Genomic DNA, 22,960 nt, shown 5'->3' on the forward strand with positions numbered 1-22,960 from the left:
CTCGTACGTTGAAATTTCACGTAATTATTTTTCTCATAAATTATAATAATATAATATAACTTTGAAAAGTATACAATGTATATAAAATAATTAATTGGATATACAATGGTAATTTGTGAAATATTCATACGAGATCCATACACAGAAACAACATATACAACAACCAAACAAAAGAAAGTAAAGGCAAACACATTCAAACAAATCTCTCTGTACTGCTAAACACTTAGAACAAATGAAGCATCATAGCAACCATGAATCCAAATCCCAAAACAAGGCTTTTCAGAGAGGAGGAGGAGGAGGAGGAGTCAACCGGAGGAGCTCCTACTCCGGAAAGATCAGCCGTCGTGCCCGTAGCACTGGAAGGGAAGCTCCCGACGGTTTTGGTGGTGGTGCTGCTAGAGCTACTAGGTGAGCCTGGGAACAACGGCAGAGAAGTCCCCGCTGGTTGAGGAGAAATCTCCGGAGAGTTTACGCCGCCGTGTTCTCATGGCGGAGACAATGAGGTTGAAACCCTAGAGGAACTCACGAACGTTTTGCCTCTGCGCTTCCACCATTTCCAGGTGAAACGTGTGGAGAAAGGAATGCCAAAAAATTATCTTAATGGGCTGAGAATAAGCCCAAACTTAGGGCAAATTTACATACAAATTTTTCATTTAATCTAAACCAATGCCTTCAATATATTAATTTTTTTTTTTTTTTTTTGATCAAATTCAATATATTAATTTACTTTAGGCAATTCATAATGAGTCAAATTTTGCATAATAATATTCTCGTACGTTGAAATTTCACGTAATTATTTTTCTCATAAATTATAATAATATAATATAACTTTGAAAAGTATACAATGTATATAAAATAATTAATTGGATATACAATGGTAATTTGAGAAATATTCATACGAGATCCATACACAGAAACAACATATACAACAACCAAACAAAAGAAAGTAAAGGCAAACACATTCAAACAAATCTCTCTGTACTGCTAAACACTTAGAACAAATGAAGCATCATAGCAACCATGAATCCAAATCCCAAAACAAGGCTTTTCAGAGAGGAGGAGGAGGAGGAGGAGTCAACCGGAGGAGCTCCTACTCCGGAAAGATCAGCCGTCGTGCCCGTAGCACTGGAAGGGAAGCTCCCGACGGTTTTGGTGGTGGTGCTGCTAGAGCTACTAGGTGAGCCTGGGAACAACGGCAGAGAAGTCCCCGCTGCAGCCGTTGGAGAAAGTCCCGGTGACTGTGCCGGAATAAGAGGCAGAGAGGAGGAAGGAAGAGGAGTTGAAGAAGAAGAAGGAGAGAGAGCAGGGACAGGGTTAAGAGGTTGTATTGGTAATACAGAAGGTGAAGGTGCGTTTAGAGATGGGACCGAGTTTGGAAGCGGTGCGGTTTGTGCTGCGTTTGCGGTTGGGATAACGTTTACTTCAAGTTTCATCCCTTGTGTGCAGTGTCCAGGCATTCCACAAATGAAGTACCTAAACAAAATTTATCAATAAATTATGAATATTGCTAAGTATATATAAGTCAACATATCATATAGTCTTTGGTTGTATTAACCTTTTTCCAGGAGTAGTGAGAGGGACAATAGAGTTTCCATTAGCGAACGTTATAAGCGGTTTAACCGCTTGACAGCTATCGAACTCCGGTTTGGTGACTTCAACGACGTCGTGGAATGCAGAAGGGTACGCGAAAACTATTTGTAGCAAAAGAAAACAGAGTTTAGGTTTTTAGTCTTCTTTATGTTGAAACAAAGTTTAACATGAAGATGTGTGATTAATTTACCAAGATTATCTCCGACAGCAAATGTTTGTCCTGCAGCCCAAGTTCCAAGGTTAGCGCCAACGGTCCAACCACTAGCACCACCAATGGTATGGTCTGTAGCTACTGCTAGACCGATGATTGTACTTGCGAGGACCAATAATATGATCAGCATTTCTCTGGAAGCCATTCTCTTCTTCTTTTTTTGCAATGGGAAATCAACAAGAGATTGAAAGATAGATCAAAGAGATGATGATGATGTTTGGTGCTTAACGTTTGGGGTCAGATGTGTGTATATATAGTCGTTTAATAAGAAAAAATGATTGAAAAGGAATCTTTGGTGAGCAGCAGAGTTGGTAAATAATTTAACTTGTGTTTGTATCTGTTGAGAGTTAGTATTTATGTTGGATCAAGTATAGAGCTAATAATGGATCAAAAAACCTTTTGATTTTATTTAACCTAATCCATAAATAACCAGACAACGTTCTCGGTGCTGCACTTGTCCAGAGAAAACCAGTTTAGTTGCATCTAAGCACTTGTCCTTCTTTTTTTGAACACACGCCAAGTTCCTTTAACTGTATTTTAAGAGTACAAAGACATGTAAAAATTATACTCCGTTTCATATTAATTATCATCTTAGAATATATTTTTTTTTATTTTGAATGTCATTTTTATGTTTACAATATATTTATTTGATAGCTTTTTCTTAATTCTACCCATATTTTTAATTTATTAATTAACATTATCAAATAAAACAATATATTGATTAAAGATAAAACATTAAATATAATTATTTTCTTAAAATTAAATATAAACATTAAATATTATTCATAGAGAGTTATATGAAAGTTACACAAGTTTTTGTATATAAGTAGGGCCGTCCCTAAACATACGGAAGCCTTACCCAAAAAAAAATATTTTAGTTCAGTTAACTTTGTTATTTTTGGGTGTTTATCTAAACAAAATATTAAAACTAATTATAAATTTTCATTAGAAAATTTTAGAATTTGGAGTCTTTTGAAAACGGGGATCCAAAGTTCATGCTTCAGGCTTTGGTCCAGGGACGCCCCCTAATATAAAAACAAATCGAACGAGTTTTTGGTTAAATAAGAAAAACAATTCTTTGTTTTTTTTTTTTTGGTCAACGGTTTTACGTGTTTGATTGATTTCAACAATTTAGGACTTGGAAACTCATAAAACTTTCTTAATTTTGATATATTTTCTGAAAGCTCATGAATTTGAGAAGTCTAATGTGGAGCAAACTCTATAACCTATGTTTTTTGTGCAATTTGGTGTAAATAATTTTTTTGTGCAATTTGGTGTAAATAAATACAAAACAAATAGGACTAAGAATATGATTTCAGGTGCAGCGGCTGTTTTTATGGAGTTTCAGGATATTGCCTTTGCTTACGGTGTCTTAATATAATTAGTCCATGTCAAATTAAATTCTCTATGTTGCTTAAGGTGTCTTAATAAAAGATAGACTACAGAAGCAAAAACTCCTTAAAAATAAAACCAATTGGTCAAATAAAAGATACTATATTCAAAACAAAACAAAAAGATAGTCCATGTCATACGTGTCAAACAAATCGAAATGTTGTTTCCTGTTTTTAAGTAAGGTAAGTTTAGGAAAATAGCTTGACTAGAATGATACGAGTATTCGTAGTCCACTGTTCTCCATCGATTTGCCGGAGGCAGTGTTTTAAAACTCGGACCGAACCGGCGGTCGGACCGGGTTCAGCCGCGAATCGGACACCAAGCCGAGTTGAGTTAATGCCAAAACCCAATCAAAATTGAACCAGTTAAAAACTCATATTGAACCGTTAAAAACCCGGGAACCGGTGATCCAACGAATCGATTAAACTCTGGTTCGTATAGAAAACAAAAAATTTGTTAAAAAAGTTATTAGTTTTTTTTCAAAACAAAAAGTAGGATTTTTGACAAATTACAACTCAAGGTATTTCTGTCTTTGACATCTTTTTTTTTTTAAGTCTGTGATGTTTCACAAAATATTGTCTTTCTGGGTGAAATTAATAATTGAAAACTTACGTTTATGTCTTTGATATTCTCTACAAAACTTTTGCACTGTATTAAAGAATGGAAGAGAATGATCACGAAATTCCACTTCCATCAAATTCAACCATAGAAAATCAACAACCATCGTAATGTGTATATGATTTTTTAAAAAAATGATAAAGATTTATTGTGATAAAAACCTGGAAAGTAAACTTTAGATGTATTTTTTTCTATTGATTTAGATTTGAACTATTAGATTGTTTTATTACTTTTATTACATTTTAGTTTGCTATTTTCTAAATTTATTTGTTAAAATATACATATTATATACAAAACATTATTAAATTTAGTTTAGTACATCAAACCCGGTCAAACCCAATCGAACCAAGTCGAACCACATTTACCCATGACCCAAAATATTTTCGGTTCGCTCGCCGGTCCGGTTTTAAAAACACTGGCCGGAGGCTATTCCGGTCCGTTTCGGGTTGTTTCTTAACTTATATATATTTTCTTTCAAATAAAAAGAATGATAGGAGTAGTGGATAAGAAATCTCCTCCTAACAGAGTAGTCAATAAAATCTCCTCCAGAAATGACTGACATGTTTGTAATGGTAATCGGCGCGGAGTGAAAGACTTATGAAATATTAATGTTACATTTTATATTTTTTTTAAAATATTATTTTTACATTATTGATTTTTCACTTAATAAAAATTTGATTATATATATAGACGTAAAATCAGAAAATATATTAAAGGCCATTTTGATCAAAAGATTAGCCAAAAAAATATTAAATACTTTTACATTAGAGTAATTTATTATAAAAACTTACATATATCAAATATCTTGGGTTTTATTTAAGGGGCCATCAGCATATGATTGGCTCATGCAACCACAATGTAGTTACTAATACTATGATTGTTTAGGACTTTGACTGCTATGGTTTTCAGACTAATGACTTTACAAAATTTTTGGATGTGGCTTTAAAAGTTATGGCTTAAAAAAAAAATTCATAAACTCTATCTTTTGGAAAAAGTAAAGAAACGTGAAGGAAAAATGAAAGTTGAGACTCTGAATGTTTTAGGGGTTTTGAGAGAGATTTTTAGGAAAACTAAAGTGTGATTGGTGAAATTATTAGTTTCAATTTTAGATAATTATGAAGTCCTTAAAGCCTTAAAAATCCCCAATCACAACCTAAAACTCGCTAACTAAAAACATAAATGAAAACTGAGTTTTATCGTATAAAATAGGCTAAACTAATGTTTTTTAAGTATATTGAGTTATCATATAAAACTATAGATTAATTATTGCATTAATTATATCACTTACATATATAATTCATTACAAATATGTATATATAATCATATAGCGGATCAGATCGAATATGCAATTTTAAAAGTATTAGTATTTATGATTTACTTTATTTTTGCGAATATTGTATATTAGTATTTGTTTTTTTTTTGTAGAGTAACGGATATCCATATTTTTGTTTTCCGAATAGAAAAGGATAAATAATCAAATCAAAATTTACGGATATTTTTCTTAGCCCTACATACATGTGCATATAACTAAATATTTACTACAAGTGAGAATTTCTAATTCTCTTGGAAGCTGAAATATTATTTTTAATGTTTCCATTCACCATCGACCCAATTTTAATGAAATGATTTGTCTTAATAATTTTGTTTTTTTCAATTGTTATCTAAACTTGATTTCCATGCATTTAAAAATTATAATATGAAACCATTGGTTTGACATCATAATTGTTTAAAATTCATATAACATATGAAACCAAATAAATAATAATAATTTTGGGTTATCATCGAAAAAAAACTAAAATATCAAAAAAATTAAACGAATAAACAAAATAAATATTGATTTAAAATGATTGTTATATTTTAATAGATTAAAAACTAAAAAAACTAACAAAACCGAAACGATTTCTCAGATTAAATAATGTTAAACTAAGCAGATGGATTTTGAGATAATTTATTTGTTAGTTAATGCCCCGTTGTTGGAGAATATTTACTTCCCATTTGAGAAATCTTAATCAATCACGGAACAATTGGCTTACTCTGTTAGCAATAAATAATTAACCAAGTAGAATTAAGAAGCCACCTCTCTTTCACAGAGAGGCTTTTGCTGATCTCTATACAGAGAAGAAAAAGATTAACCTAAATAAACTAAACAAATCATTAAGCTGTTTACTTGCCAAACAAGAAACATTATGACAATAAAATCACAAGAAAAAATAATAATTTGTGGAATGGTTAAGGAAATAGAATCAAGAAACTGTATCCATTTCATTTTCTCCTTCTTTCACCCTCTCTTGTTCTCTTTTCCATCTTCATCATCATCATTTGTTTCTTCTACGTTCGTCTTCTCTTTCACTCTATCATCTACATTCACATCTCCATCAACTTCACCATTCTTCATCGCTGTATCTTCATCTTCACCGTCTGTTTTTTCCTCTGCCTCTTCATCTTCTTCTCCGTTTCCTCTTTTACTCTCTGCTATCTCCTCCGTACAATCATCATCTTCTATTCCTTGAGACCTCTCTTCCTTGTAAACCAAGTCAGGGTGCTTAAAGAACAAATACATATGAGAATCTTCTCTCACACCTAAATCTATCAACATCGTTTCATCCTCATCCTCCCTGACCATCCTTCTCTGCTCTTCATGTCCAACCACTAATATCAAACGCCTCACCGATAATTGCACCTCATTTGCAATTTTCTCCTTTAATTCCTTCACCGTCGCATTCTCACCCACCTCCGTATTTATAAATGTCCCCGTTATTATCTCCACACTAACCCTCATATCATCTCAAGAATTAAGATCTTGTGTTGTATGAAAATATGAAATAACCAAACACAACGCATGCGATTCTCGTTTTCAGTTCATATCTAATATCGAATATTTTGTTTGATTTTGTGGTAATTAGTATCTTGCTTCATTTAAGTTAGTTGCTTGCGGATATCTTGCAACGAGATTTTTATATATATATTTTGACTAAGCAAGATTCTTCCACAAACCATCCCCACAAGTTGAGGGAACTAATTAACAAAAACTAATCAGGGTACTGCATTATCATTTCAATACTATTAAATTTGGATCATGACCTATTGATATAAATTTAGTCCAACAATTATTTCATAACTGCATCAAAATAACCACCTTCTAAATATTGATATATGTTTAATGTAACCATTATTATTTTGTAACTGCATAGAATTAGAATATTACGTCGAACGTGGGTTATAAAAACTGCATCTAAACATATAACGTGTATATTTATATATGTTTTATTTGTAGGAACTTCGATGCTTATCCCAAAACAATAATATCAAGTACATGATTTTCTTTATACAAAAGGGTAAATATATTTTGTATTTTTTTCTTTACTCCTATTCGTTATGTAATAATATGGCACATATCTAATTTATAATAATATATGTAGTGACAAATTACATTAATATTATGTCTAATTTATATCTTTAATAATATTTACAAAATCCATTTTTAATTGCATGAAAAATTATTTGTAATACTTTTTGTTTGGTGTAATATTATGTGTTATATTAACGTTATTATCATTATATATGAAATCAAATCATGAAAGTTTAATGAAAACATATAATTTTATCTATTTAATTACTATTTGATTACTAAACAAAATTATAACTATAATTTGTAATTAAAAAATAATAACTATTTGCAAATAAAGTACAAAAATGTGTGAAATGACTATGACACAAGTGTATAGTTATGCAACATCAAAAAATTAATACAATTATCAAAACCTCTTAATGACAATTTTTAAAAAGATATAATGTAAAATGTTTGGGTTCTCGGAAAATAGGTGAAACCATTTTCTTAATAATTTTTTAAAAATATATTTTACACAAATATGATTATAAAAAATTTAAATATGATTATAAAGAAAGATACAACTTTGAAAATTAAATTTCTAAAAAATATGTAAAACAACATATATATCCGCCAAGGTCAGAATCTAGAAAAAAATGTATGAATTTATTTATGTCATTTATTTAAATATAAAACAAATTGTATGACTTTATGTCATTTATTTAAATGTAAAACAAATTGTATGACTTTACTTTAGATTAGTAATTTGCTTAATCAAATGCTCCTAACCACTATGCGGTTAATATAATTGTCCACTAGATGATAACCCGCGCCATATGCGCGGAGTGAGTTTTTTAAAATATGTTGTATTGAAATATTACAATTAGAATGCATCTTGTTATCAAGATTTTTTTTACATTTGATTTGGGGTGGACATTCGGATACCATTAGTTCAGTTTGGTTTGGTTCGGTCCAGTTATGTTTCAATTTTTTGTGAGTTTGATCCGGTTCGGATCTGCGGGTTCGGTTTGGATTTGGACTCAGATAACTCATTTTATTTTAAAAAAAAATAAAATTTGTATATACTTTAAATTTTTCAAAATATAAAAATAAAAAATTATTTATAACATATAAATGTGTATAATGCAAGCTAAAATACTTAAACTTAACATAAAATTTGGTTAGCTTCAATATTCGGATAAGAAATCAATAGATATTTGAAGTATTGGTATTTTGAATATCATTTAACTATTTTAATCATGTATTTTTAACTATTTGTAAATATTTTCAAGTATTTTGGACAACTTAATAACATTTTATATATTTTTTATATTCTTTTAGATATTAAATTCTAAAAATAATTAATATATTTAAGTATATAAATCTGGTTTCGATATATTCGATATCCAAAATATTTCGTTTCGGATCAGGTTCCGTTCTAAAAAATATCATCTTAATAACATCTTACAATTTTTGGTAGTTTATAGACGTTTTAAAAAATTCAAAATATAACATATATGAAAAATCTATTTTTTAAATATGTTTAAGTGATTTTTTTATAATATTAATTAAAATAAAATGTAGAGGATACAAATTTTTTTATCAAATATTTTTGATTTGTAATCATTAATTATCATATATACGTTAATCATATTAGGTAATTTCGTAGCTTTTATTTAAGGAAATAAATTTAAGTAGCTTTTATTTAAGGAAAGAATTTAAGACTACTAATTAATATGATAATTAGTTTAATAAAAAGTATAATATATATGTATATGGACCAATATATTTTTCTAAGGATTTCTGAGAATCATCCTAGTGATGACAAGTGGCTACAAAACATGTTGTAATGTTCCAGGATTAATATATATGGGATGTTTTTTAAACATGATAGTGTTTCTATATGATGGATAACTTTTCATAAGCCCATTTGTGTATAATAATTGTTTATTATTTTGAAAAATATAGATATTACATTCTGAACAAGGACAATAGTTCCTCATACATATGTTTTCTCATATAGGCGACGGTTATCTAATACAATAAAGTTAACAAATCTGCCTTTTCAAGCTATCCACGACATCTTAGGTGAGAGTGGCAAATGGAGACACCTGTCACAACCAGAGTGGACTGTGGGTATCACGCACTTCGCCTACTCTCGCCGTCATTGTCTTTGCGTTAACTTCACGCGCGTCAGTGTATTTGATTTGTGGCCCACCGAAAGTTTCGCGTCTGTGGCCCATAACTGTTACGACTCTTTCTTCTTCCCGTTGACGCCGTCTCGGTGACCTCTTCACCGGCGCAAGAGAAACGGCTCACCTCGCCTTCAATCCGGCATTTATTCTGAGCTTCTCTGTTAGTGTAATCAACCCTTCTCTTTAAGAGTGCTATCAGCCTCTTCGTTTCCATTAAAACCGACGCCCTCTCTCACTGTAAATATGACCCTTTCTGCCATCCACAGACCTTCTCGCACCAAATTTCAAACCAAGCCAATTTCGATTAAGAGATTCCGATGGCCAATTCATACACTGTTCTTGCTAACCTCAGAGCCGGTAGATGCTCTAACAAGGCGGAGGTCCGTCTGCTGCGGTTCTGGGATGCGAAAAACATCAAAGGTGGAAAACTGATCAGCCTCGAGATGTTGTTGATTGACGAAGAAGTAGGTTACTTTTTCACTACTCTGAGCCCGCTTTCGATTTTCCTTTTCTCCCCTCTCAATCCTGTTCTGATTGCAACTATTTTTCTTTCTTAATTAGTTTCTTTCAGTATCTTCGATTTCTATCTCCTTATGTTTACTGTTTAAGTGGTCGGACTCCGACTTCACCCGGAGCAATTTCGGTTTTCGTCTGTCCTATGCCCATGTCTCCGTTCGCTTCAATGATGGCACGTCTTTCACTGAAAGAACCGATTCAGTTAAGTCAATACCAATTGAAATGTTCCGGAATCATACGAGCTATTGTCATTTTTAAATACCTTGACGAGAGTTTAATGTAAGTTGTGTCCATTTTTAACCTATACTTATATTGATTATGCTTTTTATGTGTATTGATTTCGATTGTAAGATCTCAGTTTAGATCCTTGGATTGGTTTCATTGATCCAGGTTCTATCAGGTTTACTTTTGAGTGGATTGTGTTCCTCTGAGCACAGTTTTCGATTTGGATCAATGTTACTCCATCCCAGCATATCTGTTAACCTCCATCACTTTGGGTTATTCATCTGCTAATTCTGAAAGATAATTTATATTTTACTAATTCAGCCCCTTCTTTTTGCTGTTGATGATACTGTGATCATGCAGTTTATGAATGGTACTGGGAGACACGTAGGAATCAGAGTGGACTACTCAGCTGCTTCCTGGTTAAACACTTAAGTTTATTTCAATGAGGTAACATTATATTGTCTGATAGAACATCAAAGCCAAATGTGGCGGTTAGGGATAAAGCGTACATGGTCGATTCAGCAAATTATCTAACCAAACCATTTTTTTCTATGTACTTCGGTGTAGCCTATTTGCTTTGGTTATCTGAATATGAAAGGCGGTAAAACCTTCCACTTTTAAAAATATATCAATCTTATTCAGTGGTCTCATGCATTTGTATAATTGTATTTGTTCAAGCTATGCTCAGGGAGAGAAGTAATCAGTTCATTGTCGAAGCTTATATCAAAGGTCTTGACCACGTCCACTTTGGCTCAAGTTTGAGCAAGCACTGAGTTCTATGGAGAACCCAAGCGGTATCAACGTTGATAACCGCAACAAATTTGTTTTGGTTTTCATTTTCTTTTCCTTACTGATTTTATTTCATCATTGATATAGGAAGCTGCTTTATTCTATGATACCATTGCCTATACGTACTTACACTCTGGTGAAGAATAAAGGGTTTAGCTTGGATTCGTGTGTTTGTGACTCATTTTTTATTCAAAGCGCAAACCTATGCAAGTGTTTGATCCTAATACAATTGACCTAGGATAGGTTACTACTTCCGGTAGACAAATCTGATAAAGTGACCTGCACAAAGCTACAATCATTCATAGAAGAACTCAAGCAGCCTCTCTACTTCACCACTCCTATGGCTATTGTGGTCATTACCAAGTTAACCTTTCAGAACATCTCAATGGTGATGGTGGATCATCTTGGAAACCTCGCTGTTACCATCGCCTCTCTCAGCTCCTCCTTCTACAATATCATTGGCTACAGGTTTATTGTAAATATTTTTATCTTTCCTTTTATCTAAGTTACAAGAACCTTGGAAACTGCACCTCCATTCACTTGATTTTTTTTAAATGTATACAAGTGGCTTTTCTTCTACGTGCAATCTTTGATTGGCATTCTTTTTATTAGTTAAACTAATCACTTGCAACATTTGGTTTTGGTAAGGTTAACGTTCTATATCAAACCTTCACCGAAATGGGTAAGAGTGTCTAACAGAGGTTACGTAGTTTTATATATGTGATACATCCTTCAACAATCCCTTGACGGATGATACACTTAATTGCCCCACAGGTATACTCCTACGGTTTACAACCATATGTCTAAAACATGATGGTGGATTCTCTGGCTCACCCACTTTCTTGCATATCAAGTAAGTGCTCCTTTTTATATTAATTCAAACCATATATTAAGGTTTTTTTTTGAAACACTTTTTTTTAAACACTCCATATATTAAAGTTTATGTCATACATATTCTTATAATTAATATTCATTATTTGTTCATATTTGTCAATATGTGTACTCATTTCTTATAATTAATATTCAAGTTTTGAGTACTCATTTTCCGAGTTCATATCATCACTCTCCGACTAGCGGTTTCAAATCAGTCACTGATTTTTTTAAATTAATCCTACTTATTTCAGCATGATTGGATAAAAACAGCAACGTAAAACCCTTACAATGGTCATACAACCTACTAGGGATTTTTCAAAAATTAAACAATAAACCAGCGAAAATTTAACAATTTTCTAAAATTCAAATGTCAAACAATCCGCGCGAAGCGCGGACATACCACTAGTATATATTAATAATTACAGTATTCCTTCTTTTGGTTTCTACCAGATGCATATGATTAACCTATATTACTCTATTATACTAAAATTATTTTATTATACTAAAATATATTCTATTAAATTAGTAATAACCTATTGCTATATGCGTAGTCTAATTATGTTAATACAATTATTAAAACATCTCATTAATCATTTAAGAAAAATATTTTACACAAATATGATTACAAGAAAACACAAATATAATTAAAAATACAAATATTAAAATTAAATTTCTAGAAAAATATAAAACAAACAATATATCCGCTCTTTGAATGACGGATCAGAATCTAGTCAATTCTATTAAAATTAGATGATGACTAGTTGATAAAAGTTATGTCCAATCATATATTTTTTTTATTTAAAATAAATCAGATTGTATTTTTTTTTGGCAACGCAAATTGTAATCATAACTACCACTTTTAACAACATAATTTTGCAACCTCTATTTTAGTCCCAAATTTTTCGGAAGCCACTTCTCCCAAACACATATATTTAATCACCGTTATGAATATTGAATATTATTCCTTCCTTTTAGTTCAAACCAGATGGGATGGTTCTTTTTAGTTTAACATTTGTGTCGATTGTTATATTACTCCTCCTCACTTCAGATATACAATTATTTTTTTTATTTATGATTTGATTATTAACCTACTAATAATTAATTAATATGTTTAATCAATATTGTCTATTCATTTGATTATTAAATATTTGCATTATATTTTTCAACAAAAGAACTATTCAATCTTTGTTATAAAACTTTTGATTTAGGAAATGTTTGTATTCATAAAATGATATTCTTTTTTAAAAAAAATAGGTAACTATAAAAAACAAATATGCTGCAAACTTTAGTAATAAAGTTTCAAAATAATTGTTGAAATACATATGATACAAATATGTAGTTATGCAACTTGACATATTTAATATAGTTACAAAAATATATATTAAAATTAATAATAAAGATAAATATGATTAAAAATACAAATATAAAAATTATTTTCTTCAAAAATATTAAAACAAAAAATATATCCGTCCTTTCAAATGGCGGATCAAAATCTAGTGATTTATTACTTTCAAAACTTAGGTTCTACTTAATATTATGGGGGATAATCGATAATGGCTGCAGTGGGGCAGCTGGGGCTTTAGTTGCAGCAGAAAAATATATTGATGTATAATTATTTCAAAAACTTTCAGAACAATATATATAAAGAGCTTGAATGCTGATTTTCAAAACTAATATTTTTTTTAAAAAATTTTTTGTATGATGTAGGTTCATGTCTTCTTTACTAAAGCATGATTGTACATTAATGTGGCTTGTGGAAAGCATTTACCAGTCACTCCATATGTTTAAACATTTTACGGAAAGAAACAGAAATGTAGTCGCATTATTATTAGTAAGTAATCTTTATAACAAACAGACTCATTCAAAAAAAAAGGTAACCAATCCTTAAATTGTTTTCTAACAACCCAATTGCATTAAATTACGAGTTACTTACCTTGTTCATAACTTCATTGTTATGATTTTACTAGTTGAACTAAAGCTAAAACATAAAATAACCCAAAGCAAGACAGCACGATAAGCAATGAAAAAGTCTAACAAAAACAATAAACAATAAGGATACAACATTAAAGTAACTAAGGAGGATCGGCAAATCAACTGATTATAGCAAACTGAAAAAAACAAATAATGATGCAAGGGTAACCAATTAGCCCAATCCTATAAGATATAACCCACAGTTGTGACACTCCACTTCACTAATCATCTAATTATTCTAAATTTCATTTGCAAGACACTTAGATCACTATCCTCGTAGTGAGGTTTCTACTCGTGAAGAAGATCTGCCGGGGGGGCCTCAATTGATAACGGTTCATTTTGCAAAAGAATCTTGAGTCGTTTGCCTTAACCCAATGATTATCCGCCAATTGTTGTTTGGCTTGGTGACAAATCGGTCTGGATTCTTGGTTCAAAGTAGTCGAAAGATGCTAAAAGAATGCAGAAATGTATAAATGAGATAAAAAGGCAAAGAGGTAAAATAAAAAGAGCAGTTAATATTGTATGAAAACGAAATATTCATATTTTCTAATAAAGGAAATATATCATATTTTGTAGAGGAAAAAGATTACAAATTTGGATAATGGATGATGGATCTAACGAATATACCATATACTTAATTCTACGAAGTAAACCAAATTATAATTAATATGCAGTATTCGTATAAAAAACAAATCACAGAAACTAATATTTTAGTTATGGATATCCGATCTGATCTGTTATCATATAAATACAATATTTAAAAAAAAAATATATATATATATATATAAATTTATATAAATATTATATGTTATATAAGTTTTAAAATATTTGTATTTATTATACTAGTTATTAGAATTTTTAAAGTAAATATCTTTTGGTAACAAGACATTATTATTTATATTATTTTGAACTTCAAAAAAAAAATTTATTTGTAAGGATCAAATCAAATATCTGGTTAAAAATTTAGAATTTTTTGGATACTTGAAACATTGAATATCTAGATGGCTTCCGATTAAATCGGATCAGATAATTGATTGTTCAGATTAAACGAACCAGGTCATCTAAAAATTCAGATATTTGATCCATGTCCACCCTTACTCCTAATGGTCAATAAGCTTTCAGTCACCCTTGGAGAGAGGCATGCAGCAATTATGTTATTTTTTTAATATATATCGACTTCGAATGATGAAAACTAACATATGTCAGGTAAAATATGATTTATTTTATAGATTTATATATATAATACTTTCAAAATTTCTTTCGTGGAAATTATATAAAGTGGACCTCAATTAAAAGACAGAATGAAGACTACATAAGGAACAAGTTTTGTGTTATGACTAAGGAGTGCCAAATAGGATGTCGTAGTTGCTCCAAAGAATGACTGTTCCGGGTGTACAATGGGGCTTAACTCGACTCTGCATAGTTGTTTTGTTGGGGTTTACAAAATGATTTTATATTCGGCTATATACATTGTTTCGTCTAGATAACAAAATGGGCTTAGACTCTGCTTGATTTAGTTATTTCGTCTCCTTTAAAAAATTTTAGAATATAAAAATATATTGGTACCAGAGTAATCTGAGATTTTGGAGATTTTATTTTTTTCGTAAAAATTTTAGTACAAGAATTGGATATTCAATTCGGAGTAACTGAGATTTTTTCGACCATATATTTAAACTACCCAAATATATTGTACCTGGATGTTGAATTCGGAGTAAACTAACTTACAATATGGTTTATACAAATCTAGCTTTTGCAAACAAACTAAACTTTATACACTAGCGCTTAAATTTTTTTTAAAATTTTAGTTAATCAATAATTTTCATTTTTTAGAAAAAAGAAAATATGATTATTATTCTAGTCAAATTTATTTGATTTAGTAACTTGGTAATAAAATAATTGACTAAAGACTATTTGTAATGATATTTGATTAGTATCTTGACTAACGCGCTTTCTAAATTTCACATATTTTTCTTTTATTGACTAATAAACTTTTTATAACATATTTGTAATCGAACAAATTAGTAAGAATACCGTTTGAGATTTTTCATCTTTTTCTAATTCCAATCAGTTTTTTTTAAATAAATGATCAGATAAATAATCTACCAAAGTATTCCCTTTTCTTTTATTGACTATAAACTTTTTATAAGATTTTTATAATCAATCAGATTAGTAAGAATATCATTTTAGATTTTCCATCTTGTTTCTTATTCCGATCATTTTATTTTATGAATAAATGATCAAATTAGTAATCAATCAAATTATTCCCTTTTTATTGACTATAAAAGTTTTTATTATATTTTTTAATCGATCAAATTAGTAAGAATATCGTTTTAAATTTTTCATCTTGTTTCTTATTCCGATCATTTTATTCTTTTAATAAATGATGGTCTAGTCAATATTAGTAAAACAAATTTTCACCATTGACCCAAATTTTAATTTCCTATTAACATGATATATGATAACATATATGTAACATATTGAAACTAACCAATCTTGAATATGTAAGATAATCTGAGAACAGACAGTCATAAACTTAATTTTAAATTTAAGAACATGTTATATATTATTGAAAGAATCATTTGAGAAAAGTTTATCTCTTGTATTAGTATTATAAATAAGATTGATGGTGTATTTTAAGTAAAAAAAATTAGATTTTAAAACAAATTTAAATAATGTGATTTTTATACAGATATATGCATATCTAGGTCCTACCATAAATGATTTATGAAAATCTTTATTTCTTAAAATGAAAAGTTGAAATAACAAAAAATGATTACACATTAAAGAAGACTATTTTAAAACACTTTTCTTCTAATGCTAAAAAAACTAAAATTAGTTGTCTATTATATTGTGCCATAGATACTGTGTAAAAGTCATACTGTTCTCTTTCTTTCTCTTTCTATCATTCTCTTTCTTTCTCTCTCTCTCTTTTCTTCTGTTTTATTTTCATCGAGCGTATAGGGTATATATATCACCATTAAATTCAATAGCACAATCCTCTCTCCAACACTTTCATTCTCTGTCCTTTGGACGTACGCTTCTAGACGCTTCGTAAAATCACCAACGGTTTTCCGACCAAACTCATTGCCTATTCTTCATCGACAACGTATATTTGTAACATTTTCAATAACTTTCTCATTAATCATGTTTAAATTTATTGAACCATTTATTTTATGGTAAAGTACCTAATCATCAATAACTTATTTAATTATCTACCATGTCTATATACATAAATGATACATCAAAACATGACATGGTTCTTATTTATACTGCTACCTGGACTGTATTATATTTTTCATAGATTTATATATTTTTCTCGTTTATAGAAAGAGAGTGATCAGACAAAACTGGAGTGAGAAACGAAGCTAACAAAGGAACCATAAAGGTATCGCTGGATTCTCTGTCTTTACTTATCATTTTCAATTTATGTTTTCATGCATGACGTTTATATACGCTATGTATGTGTGTAAATTTATTTATGTATCTTACATAGTTAGATCTCCACCGGAAAGATCTGACTACATATACATAAATAAATGAAAAATATTTTCGGAAAATGAGAACCGAAATTATTTCAGATATTTTTCGGTTCCTAGTTTTACTATCTGAACTGAACCGAATCTAAAATTATCCGAACCGAAAATAGGTCAAGTAGTCAGTGGATCCTCTAACCCCTTATCCGAACTACCCAAAACCCGAAATACCTGAACCGAACCAAACCGATACCCGAAAGGTCCAGGTCTAGATATAATCTTTAAAATTAATTAATGAGTAATTTACTTTTACAAAATGATTTTATTATTTATATATTTTAACTATAAATAATATGTTGTCACATCTGTATTAAATTTTCTTTTGTATTTTTCGAAATTTATAAAATAATAATTAATCTAGATTAATTGAATGTTTATCTCGATTAGTAAAGGATCTAAACTACACCATTATTAATTTGGCTACCTACTTAACCAATTTCTGAAACATTAACTGTTAATTGAAAATCATCTTATTTCAGTTTCTGATCTACTTATGGTCATTTTATATGCCTATGGAGAAAATAATCCACCACTTATATTTTTGTATTCTTTTCCCTTTCTCTTTATTTTATTAGATGTTCTCCTTGTTCAATTTATATCTCTGTAAACTGGGGAACCTTCAAAATAAATTTACTTTAAAAACAGAACATGTTCAGTATTCTTTTGATCGGCTTGGTACTATGATTTTTAATCGGTCTCTAAGAAGATTTATCCTTAGTTCAAAAAAAAAAAGATTTATCCTTTTTATAATCTTAATTTTTCTTTTCAATATAGGTTAATTTGTTTCTGTCTATGAAAGTCTTTTTATGTTGATTCTTTGTATGCTGGTTGTGATGTTATGCATTTTGTCCTTAATTTCAATTGGTGGGTCCTTTCATTACAAATATCGTCATCCTGAATTTCTTATATTATTTTATGTTTCTCTTTTATTTATAAGATGTTTAAGAAGAAGAAGAAAAGAGAGAAAGAAAAATAGTTGACTTGAAGAAGCTAACTTTTTTCTTTTATTTTGCAATGAATTCAGTGTATGTGTGCAAGAGTGTTGACTAGATACTAAGGGAGACAAAATAAATTTTTCGTAAACCATAATTTCTGGATATTATGACTTAAAATTATCATTTATCTTATTTGAGTTTAATCTATAGTACTGATAGTTTTTAAACTCTAAAGATCTTCCAGATTATCCAAAGAAAGAAATAGCAAAAATGTCCCAGCCCAACATGGTACCAGTGGAGATGAACAACAATGTCGGAGACAACACCACCACCAACAACAACAGCATGAATGGTGGTATTGTTTTTGGGGATGGAGAATTTGACAGTGCGAATACAAGTGAGAATCAAGAAGATGGAAGCGATCATCAAGATCCAGCTCGTCCTAGTAAGAGAAAAAGATATCATCGTCACACCAAACATCAAATCCAGGAAATGGAAAAGTAATTCTTTCTTAATTTTCATTTTTGTCTACTGTTTATAACTACAAAACATTAACTTTCATTTTTGTCTTGTTTCTTTGTTGAATAGTTTCTTCAAAGAGTGTCCTCATCCAGATGACGCGCAAAGGAAAGATCTTAGCCGTCAGCTGGGATTAGACCATCATCAGATCAAATTCTGGTTCCAGAACAAACGCACCCAAATCAAGGTATATGTATGTCAAAATGTTTATAATAAATTCTCACATATCTAATCTTTTGACAAACATTATAGTTGGTTCTGATTCATGGTAAATAAATATATAATGTTGACATTAATGCGAGAGTATAAATGCAACACGCATGTATTACGCGTAACATTTTTGAAATTAAATATGTAACTGCGCTTATACGGTGAAGCGTACACAGCGTGTGAATGTTGCACGTACGCAATCAATATTAATGATTACTTCTTAACTCACTACACAACGTGAGTGTTGCACATACGCAATCAAACTTACACAACGTGTGAGTGCATGATTACTTCTTAACTCACTAGGTTTGGTCTTCTTTTTTTCTTGGGCAGAATCATCAAGAACGCCATGAGAACTTACAACTTCGGGCAGAGAACGATAGGCTTAAAGCCGAACACCACCAATGTCGAGCATCTATTCCTAATGCCAGATGTCATAAGTGTGGAGGTAAAACCGCAATTGGTGAAATGTTTATCGAGGAACATCAACTTCGTCTCGAAAATGCTCGGTTAGCTGAAGAGGTACGAACGTACCATATGTGTACTAGTAGATGAATAAGTGATCCATGCACCCTTATAATGTATTTTTAACGTAATGCTTGACATACACCAGGAGAATAATATATATGATTAGTCTCATAACCATTTAACAACGTACCACTTAAATCAACATGGTGAAACTCATAGATTCTTATACAATTTTTTTGGTTACCAATATATAGATTTGAAAGTAGAAGAAAAAAGAAATAACGGAACTATAGCATATCACTAGGCTATGTGGTTAGTTCATACATATAAAGATCAATTCAAATCTAATTTATTTTATTTTTTTTGTCTTTTGGGGTGCTAGATCCGTCAATTGTCTTTGGTGGTGGCCAAGTGTACAAGCAAGCCTGTAATGAACTATACCCTTACGACTCCTCCTGTTCCAGCTCGACCTTTTGAAGGGATAGCATCTAATAGAAGAGAAGCGTATGGAAGCATCGGAAACCTCCCGGGGTCAGCCCTTAGAGTGAGAGATGTCGATAAGCCGTTGATCAAAGAGTTAGCAGTTGTAGCCATGGAGGAGCTAATCGCAATGGCTCGACTGGATGAACCGCTGTGGAACATACGAGCTAATGGCACGAGCTTAGCTTTAAACTTGAATGAATACACAAGAACATTTGGGAACGTAGTTGGGCCTATACTGAATGGGTTTAGAACCGAGGCATCCAAGGCAACCTCAATCGTGTTCATGAACCATCTGGACATTGTTCAAAGTCTAATGGATGTGGTAAGTCAATTAAATGTTCCCTTGTCAACAACATACCTTTACATTAATAGTGTCTACAAAGTGTTGTAATTAACTTCCGTGTGTTTTCACAGAATCTTTGGTCGAACATGTTTGCTAGAATGGTTGCTAGATCCATGAGTCATGACCTTATCTTGACTGAAGTCCAAGGAAACTTTGACGGAGCGTTCCATCTGGTAGATCTTTCAATTTATTTCTATATAATATATGTACAAGTTCAAGAAAGAGTTCTAAAATAAGAACAATACTATTAACATAACTAATACTATTGTTGTTATCACTCATAGATGACTGCTGAATACCAAGTTCTTTCGCCAGTAGTCTCAACCCGAGAATGCTACTTCGTCCGCTACTCTAAGCAGCGAGGTGACGGTATATGGGCGGTGGTGGATGTTTCTATCGAGCATCTCTTTCCACACCTTGAACTTAAATGTCGGAGACGGCCTTCTGGATGTCTGATTCAACAACTTGAAAATGGATACTGCAAGGTACTACTAGACAGTCTAGACTTTGTGTTTAATTGTCTTGTTATGGTTTTGTGTAGTCATGCGGTTTCGGTTCTTTCTTTCGGTTTATTCGGGTGGGATATTTTCAAAATCGATTAGTCCGGTTTACCACAATCTCACCGGATTAAACCAATTTTTTTATTCTGGTTAGTTTCAGTTTTAATTTTACCGTTGGGTTCGGTTAAATTTCAGTTTATATTTATTGTTTTCGGTTAGTTTAATTTGGTTAATTTTGGATTTTTTTTTTTTTTTTTTGAAAACTGAACTAACTTAGAACTGAACCAAAAACTGAAGTATTTTCAAAAGCTTTCCAACTAATTTGATCTCAAAACCAGAGCCAAACTGAAAACCACAATTTTTGTTCGGCTCAGTTGAAATTGGCAGAGCTAGTTTTGTGTGTAAATAAAATTAAATGGTTATCATGTTGGTTTTAAAAAAAAGGTTACTTGGGTTGAGCATGTGGAGGTAGATGACGGAGAAGTACACCCCTTGTATAAGTCCTTAATCAGCTCTGGGCAAGCTTTAAGTGCTGAAAGTTGGGTTGAAACATTGGAGCGGCAGTGCGAGCGTTTGGCCTACATCATGGCTCCAAATGTTCCATCCATAGAACCGGATGGTCTAATAAGTATTTACTACTCCTTATGATCTTCTCTATCTCTCTTTTTTCCTTAACCATTTTGTGAGTTTTTTTCTTTTTTTTGTGGAATGGTGCAGTGATAACCAACATTGCAAAGCAGAGCCTTATGAAAATAGCTGAGCGGATGACAAGAAGTTTCCTTTCAGGAGTGGCTAATTCAGCTGGAGATACATGGTTTAAGTTGCCTGGTAATACAGGAAATCCTGTCAGAGTGATGGCTCGGAAGAGCTTTAATGATCCAGGAAGGCCTGTAGGGGTCATTCTCTATGCATCCACTTCGTTTTGGCTCCCGGTTTCCCCTAACACTGTCTTTGACTTCCTCAGAGATGCCAACAATCGAACATATGTTAGTACCTTCCTTGGAACAAAAACTCCTCTTCCTTTTGCTTTCTTTCTTGATATATATAACATGTTTTGAAATGTTATTTTACAGTGGGATGTTATCACCACTGGTGGGGAAGCTGTGCAGTTGATGTCACAGATTAGCAATGGGAGAGACATTAGGAACTGTGTATCGTTACTCCGGGTATGAAAGTTACTCTTATGTTTAGTCTGTTTTTGATTGTTTTTGGTCTTTGACATGTGCGTGATGTGTTTCTGGTTACAGACCCAAAACACTAGCCAGAACAATAAGATGATGATCCAAGAGACCTCTACTGACCCAACAGCTTCGTTTGTGATCTATGCACCTCTTGATGTAACATTGATAGAGAATGTTCTCAAGGGTGGTGACCCTGACTACGTGTCACTACTTCCTATGGGTTTTGCTATTCTTCCTGATGGTACTGCTCAGCATGGAAGAGAAGGAGGGTCACTCGTGAGTGCTTCCTTTCAGGTTCTGGTTGAAACAGATCCTTTGGCTACGCTGTCTTTTATCTCCGTTGCAACCACTGAGAATCTGATCTTAACAACCGTGAATAAGATCAAAGCTTACTTTAATCAGCAGCCTTTTTAGTAAGGTACATCACTGAACTCATTTCAGTAAAGAAACTTAAAACCATTGATGCCTGCAACGTGACTTTCTTGAATTCTTTTTTTTTTTACAGGGAAGTAAGCTAAAGGGGATGCAGAGGGGTGAATCAATGGAAGGAGTCAAGAAGGAACCTGAGAAGAAACCATCCTTAGTTTTTTTAATGTACTTCCTTGTGAACTTCTGCTAAGACCTTTGTTATTTCAGTTTGTGTTTTTTTCTTTCATCTTTATTGTTGGAACCTTTTTTTTTTTTTTTTGAACACCCTATTGTTGGAACCTTAACAACTCATTTTCTCTGTTTGTGTTCTAAATATTTTTTTTGAACTTCCTCTAATGGCTTTTGATATTTTTTTTTGGTCTTGATGATTTTAAGTTTTGTGTTTTTGTGTTGTCTATCCTGGAACTTTTTATTTATTCAAAGTTCAAACATGTTATTCTGTAAAATCCTACATAGGGAAAATCGCTAAAAAACTTGAAAGTGACATATACTGACACTTTAAACTTTGGATTTTTTTCACTAGCACTTCAAACTTTTTTTTTTTGTCTCAAATTGAAATATATATACACCAAAAGGTTTCTTCCCCACATTACAACAGAGACGATACTACAACATCATAATCCATAAAGTATGATAGTCTAACTAACACCA

At 31.4% G+C, this 22,960-nt stretch overlaps 3 protein-coding genes across 24 annotated transcripts; 1 reads left to right on the forward strand and 2 right to left on the reverse strand.

Annotated features, from left to right (window-relative positions):
- Positions 1-838: 838 nt before the first annotated feature.
- LOC108850907 (uclacyanin 1-like) lies at positions 839-2,036 on the reverse strand. The gene is made up of 3 exons (XM_018624363.2): positions 1,781-2,036; positions 1,556-1,691; positions 839-1,473 (listed from the first exon to the last, which is right to left on the reverse strand). Exons 1-3 carry the CDS (start codon positions 1,944-1,946, stop codon positions 993-995), a joined length of 783 nt encoding a protein of 260 aa, XP_018479865.2. The 5' UTR covers positions 1,947-2,036; the 3' UTR covers positions 839-992.
- A 3,939-nt stretch (positions 2,037-5,975) lies between these two features.
- On the reverse strand, positions 5,976-6,668 carry LOC108853441 (uncharacterized). The gene has a single exon (XM_018626853.2). The coding sequence runs from the start codon at positions 6,588-6,590 to the stop codon at positions 6,090-6,092; it is 501 nt and encodes a 166-aa protein (XP_018482355.1). The 5' UTR covers positions 6,591-6,668; the 3' UTR covers positions 5,976-6,089.
- Positions 6,669-9,339: 2,671 nt separating this feature from the next.
- LOC108855436 (homeobox-leucine zipper protein HDG2) lies at positions 9,340-22,656 on the forward strand. Of its 22 annotated transcripts, none has more exons than XM_057009468.1 (19): positions 9,344-9,798; positions 9,896-10,129; positions 10,241-10,347; positions 10,436-10,522; positions 10,643-10,676; positions 10,754-10,869; positions 10,952-11,717; positions 17,035-17,093; positions 18,412-18,676; positions 18,765-18,882; positions 19,239-19,427; positions 19,756-20,178; positions 20,271-20,372; positions 20,484-20,684; positions 21,144-21,327; positions 21,417-21,685; positions 21,773-21,865; positions 21,947-22,298; positions 22,386-22,656. In XM_057009468.1, exons 9-18 carry the CDS (start codon positions 18,447-18,449, stop codon positions 22,292-22,294), a joined length of 2,157 nt encoding a protein of 718 aa, XP_056865448.1. In that variant the 5' UTR covers positions 9,344-9,798; positions 9,896-10,129; positions 10,241-10,347; positions 10,436-10,522; positions 10,643-10,676; positions 10,754-10,869; positions 10,952-11,717; positions 17,035-17,093; positions 18,412-18,446; the 3' UTR covers positions 22,295-22,298; positions 22,386-22,656. The 22 variants fall into 22 exon arrangements, 16 of the variants coding, with proteins under 16 accessions (XP_056865445.1, XP_056865448.1, XP_056865449.1 ...); XM_057009469.1 differs by having other exon boundaries at positions 10,764-10,869; XM_057009462.1 differs by having other exon boundaries at positions 9,347-9,798; positions 10,241-10,522; positions 10,643-10,869; ... (1 more) ...; positions 11,477-11,546; positions 11,639-11,717.
- The last annotated feature ends 304 nt before the right edge of the window (positions 22,657-22,960 follow it).

This window comes from Raphanus sativus, chromosome 4 (genome assembly GCF_000801105.2).
Source record: "Raphanus sativus cultivar WK10039 chromosome 4, ASM80110v3, whole genome shotgun sequence".
Classification (NCBI taxonomy): Eukaryota; Viridiplantae; Streptophyta; class Magnoliopsida; order Brassicales; family Brassicaceae; genus Raphanus; species Raphanus sativus.

Coding starts and splice junctions, on each gene's coding strand:
- LOC108850907 (XM_018624363.2), bottom strand. CDS start 1,946: ATGGCTTCCAGAGAAATGCTGATCATATTATTGGTCCTCGCAAGTACA. Junction 1,692..1,780: donor TGCTGTCGGAGATAATCTTG/GTAAATTAATCA, acceptor TGCTACAAATAG/TTTTCGCGTACCCTTCTGCA. Junction 1,474..1,555: donor CTCACTACTCCTGGAAAAAG/GTTAATACAACC, acceptor AATTTTGTTTAG/GTACTTCATTTGTGGAATGC.
- LOC108853441 (XM_018626853.2), bottom strand. CDS start 6,590: ATGAGGGTTAGTGTGGAGATAATAACGGGGACATTTATAAATACGGAG.
- LOC108855436 (XM_057009465.1), top strand. CDS start 18,447: ATGTCCCAGCCCAACATGGTACCAGTGGAGATGAACAACAATGTCGGA. Junction 20,373..20,483: donor TTGACGGAGCGTTCCATCTG/GTAGATCTTTCA, acceptor TATCACTCATAG/ATGACTGCTGAATACCAAGT. Junction 21,866..21,946: donor ACTGTGTATCGTTACTCCGG/GTATGAAAGTTA, acceptor TTCTGGTTACAG/ACCCAAAACACTAGCCAGAA.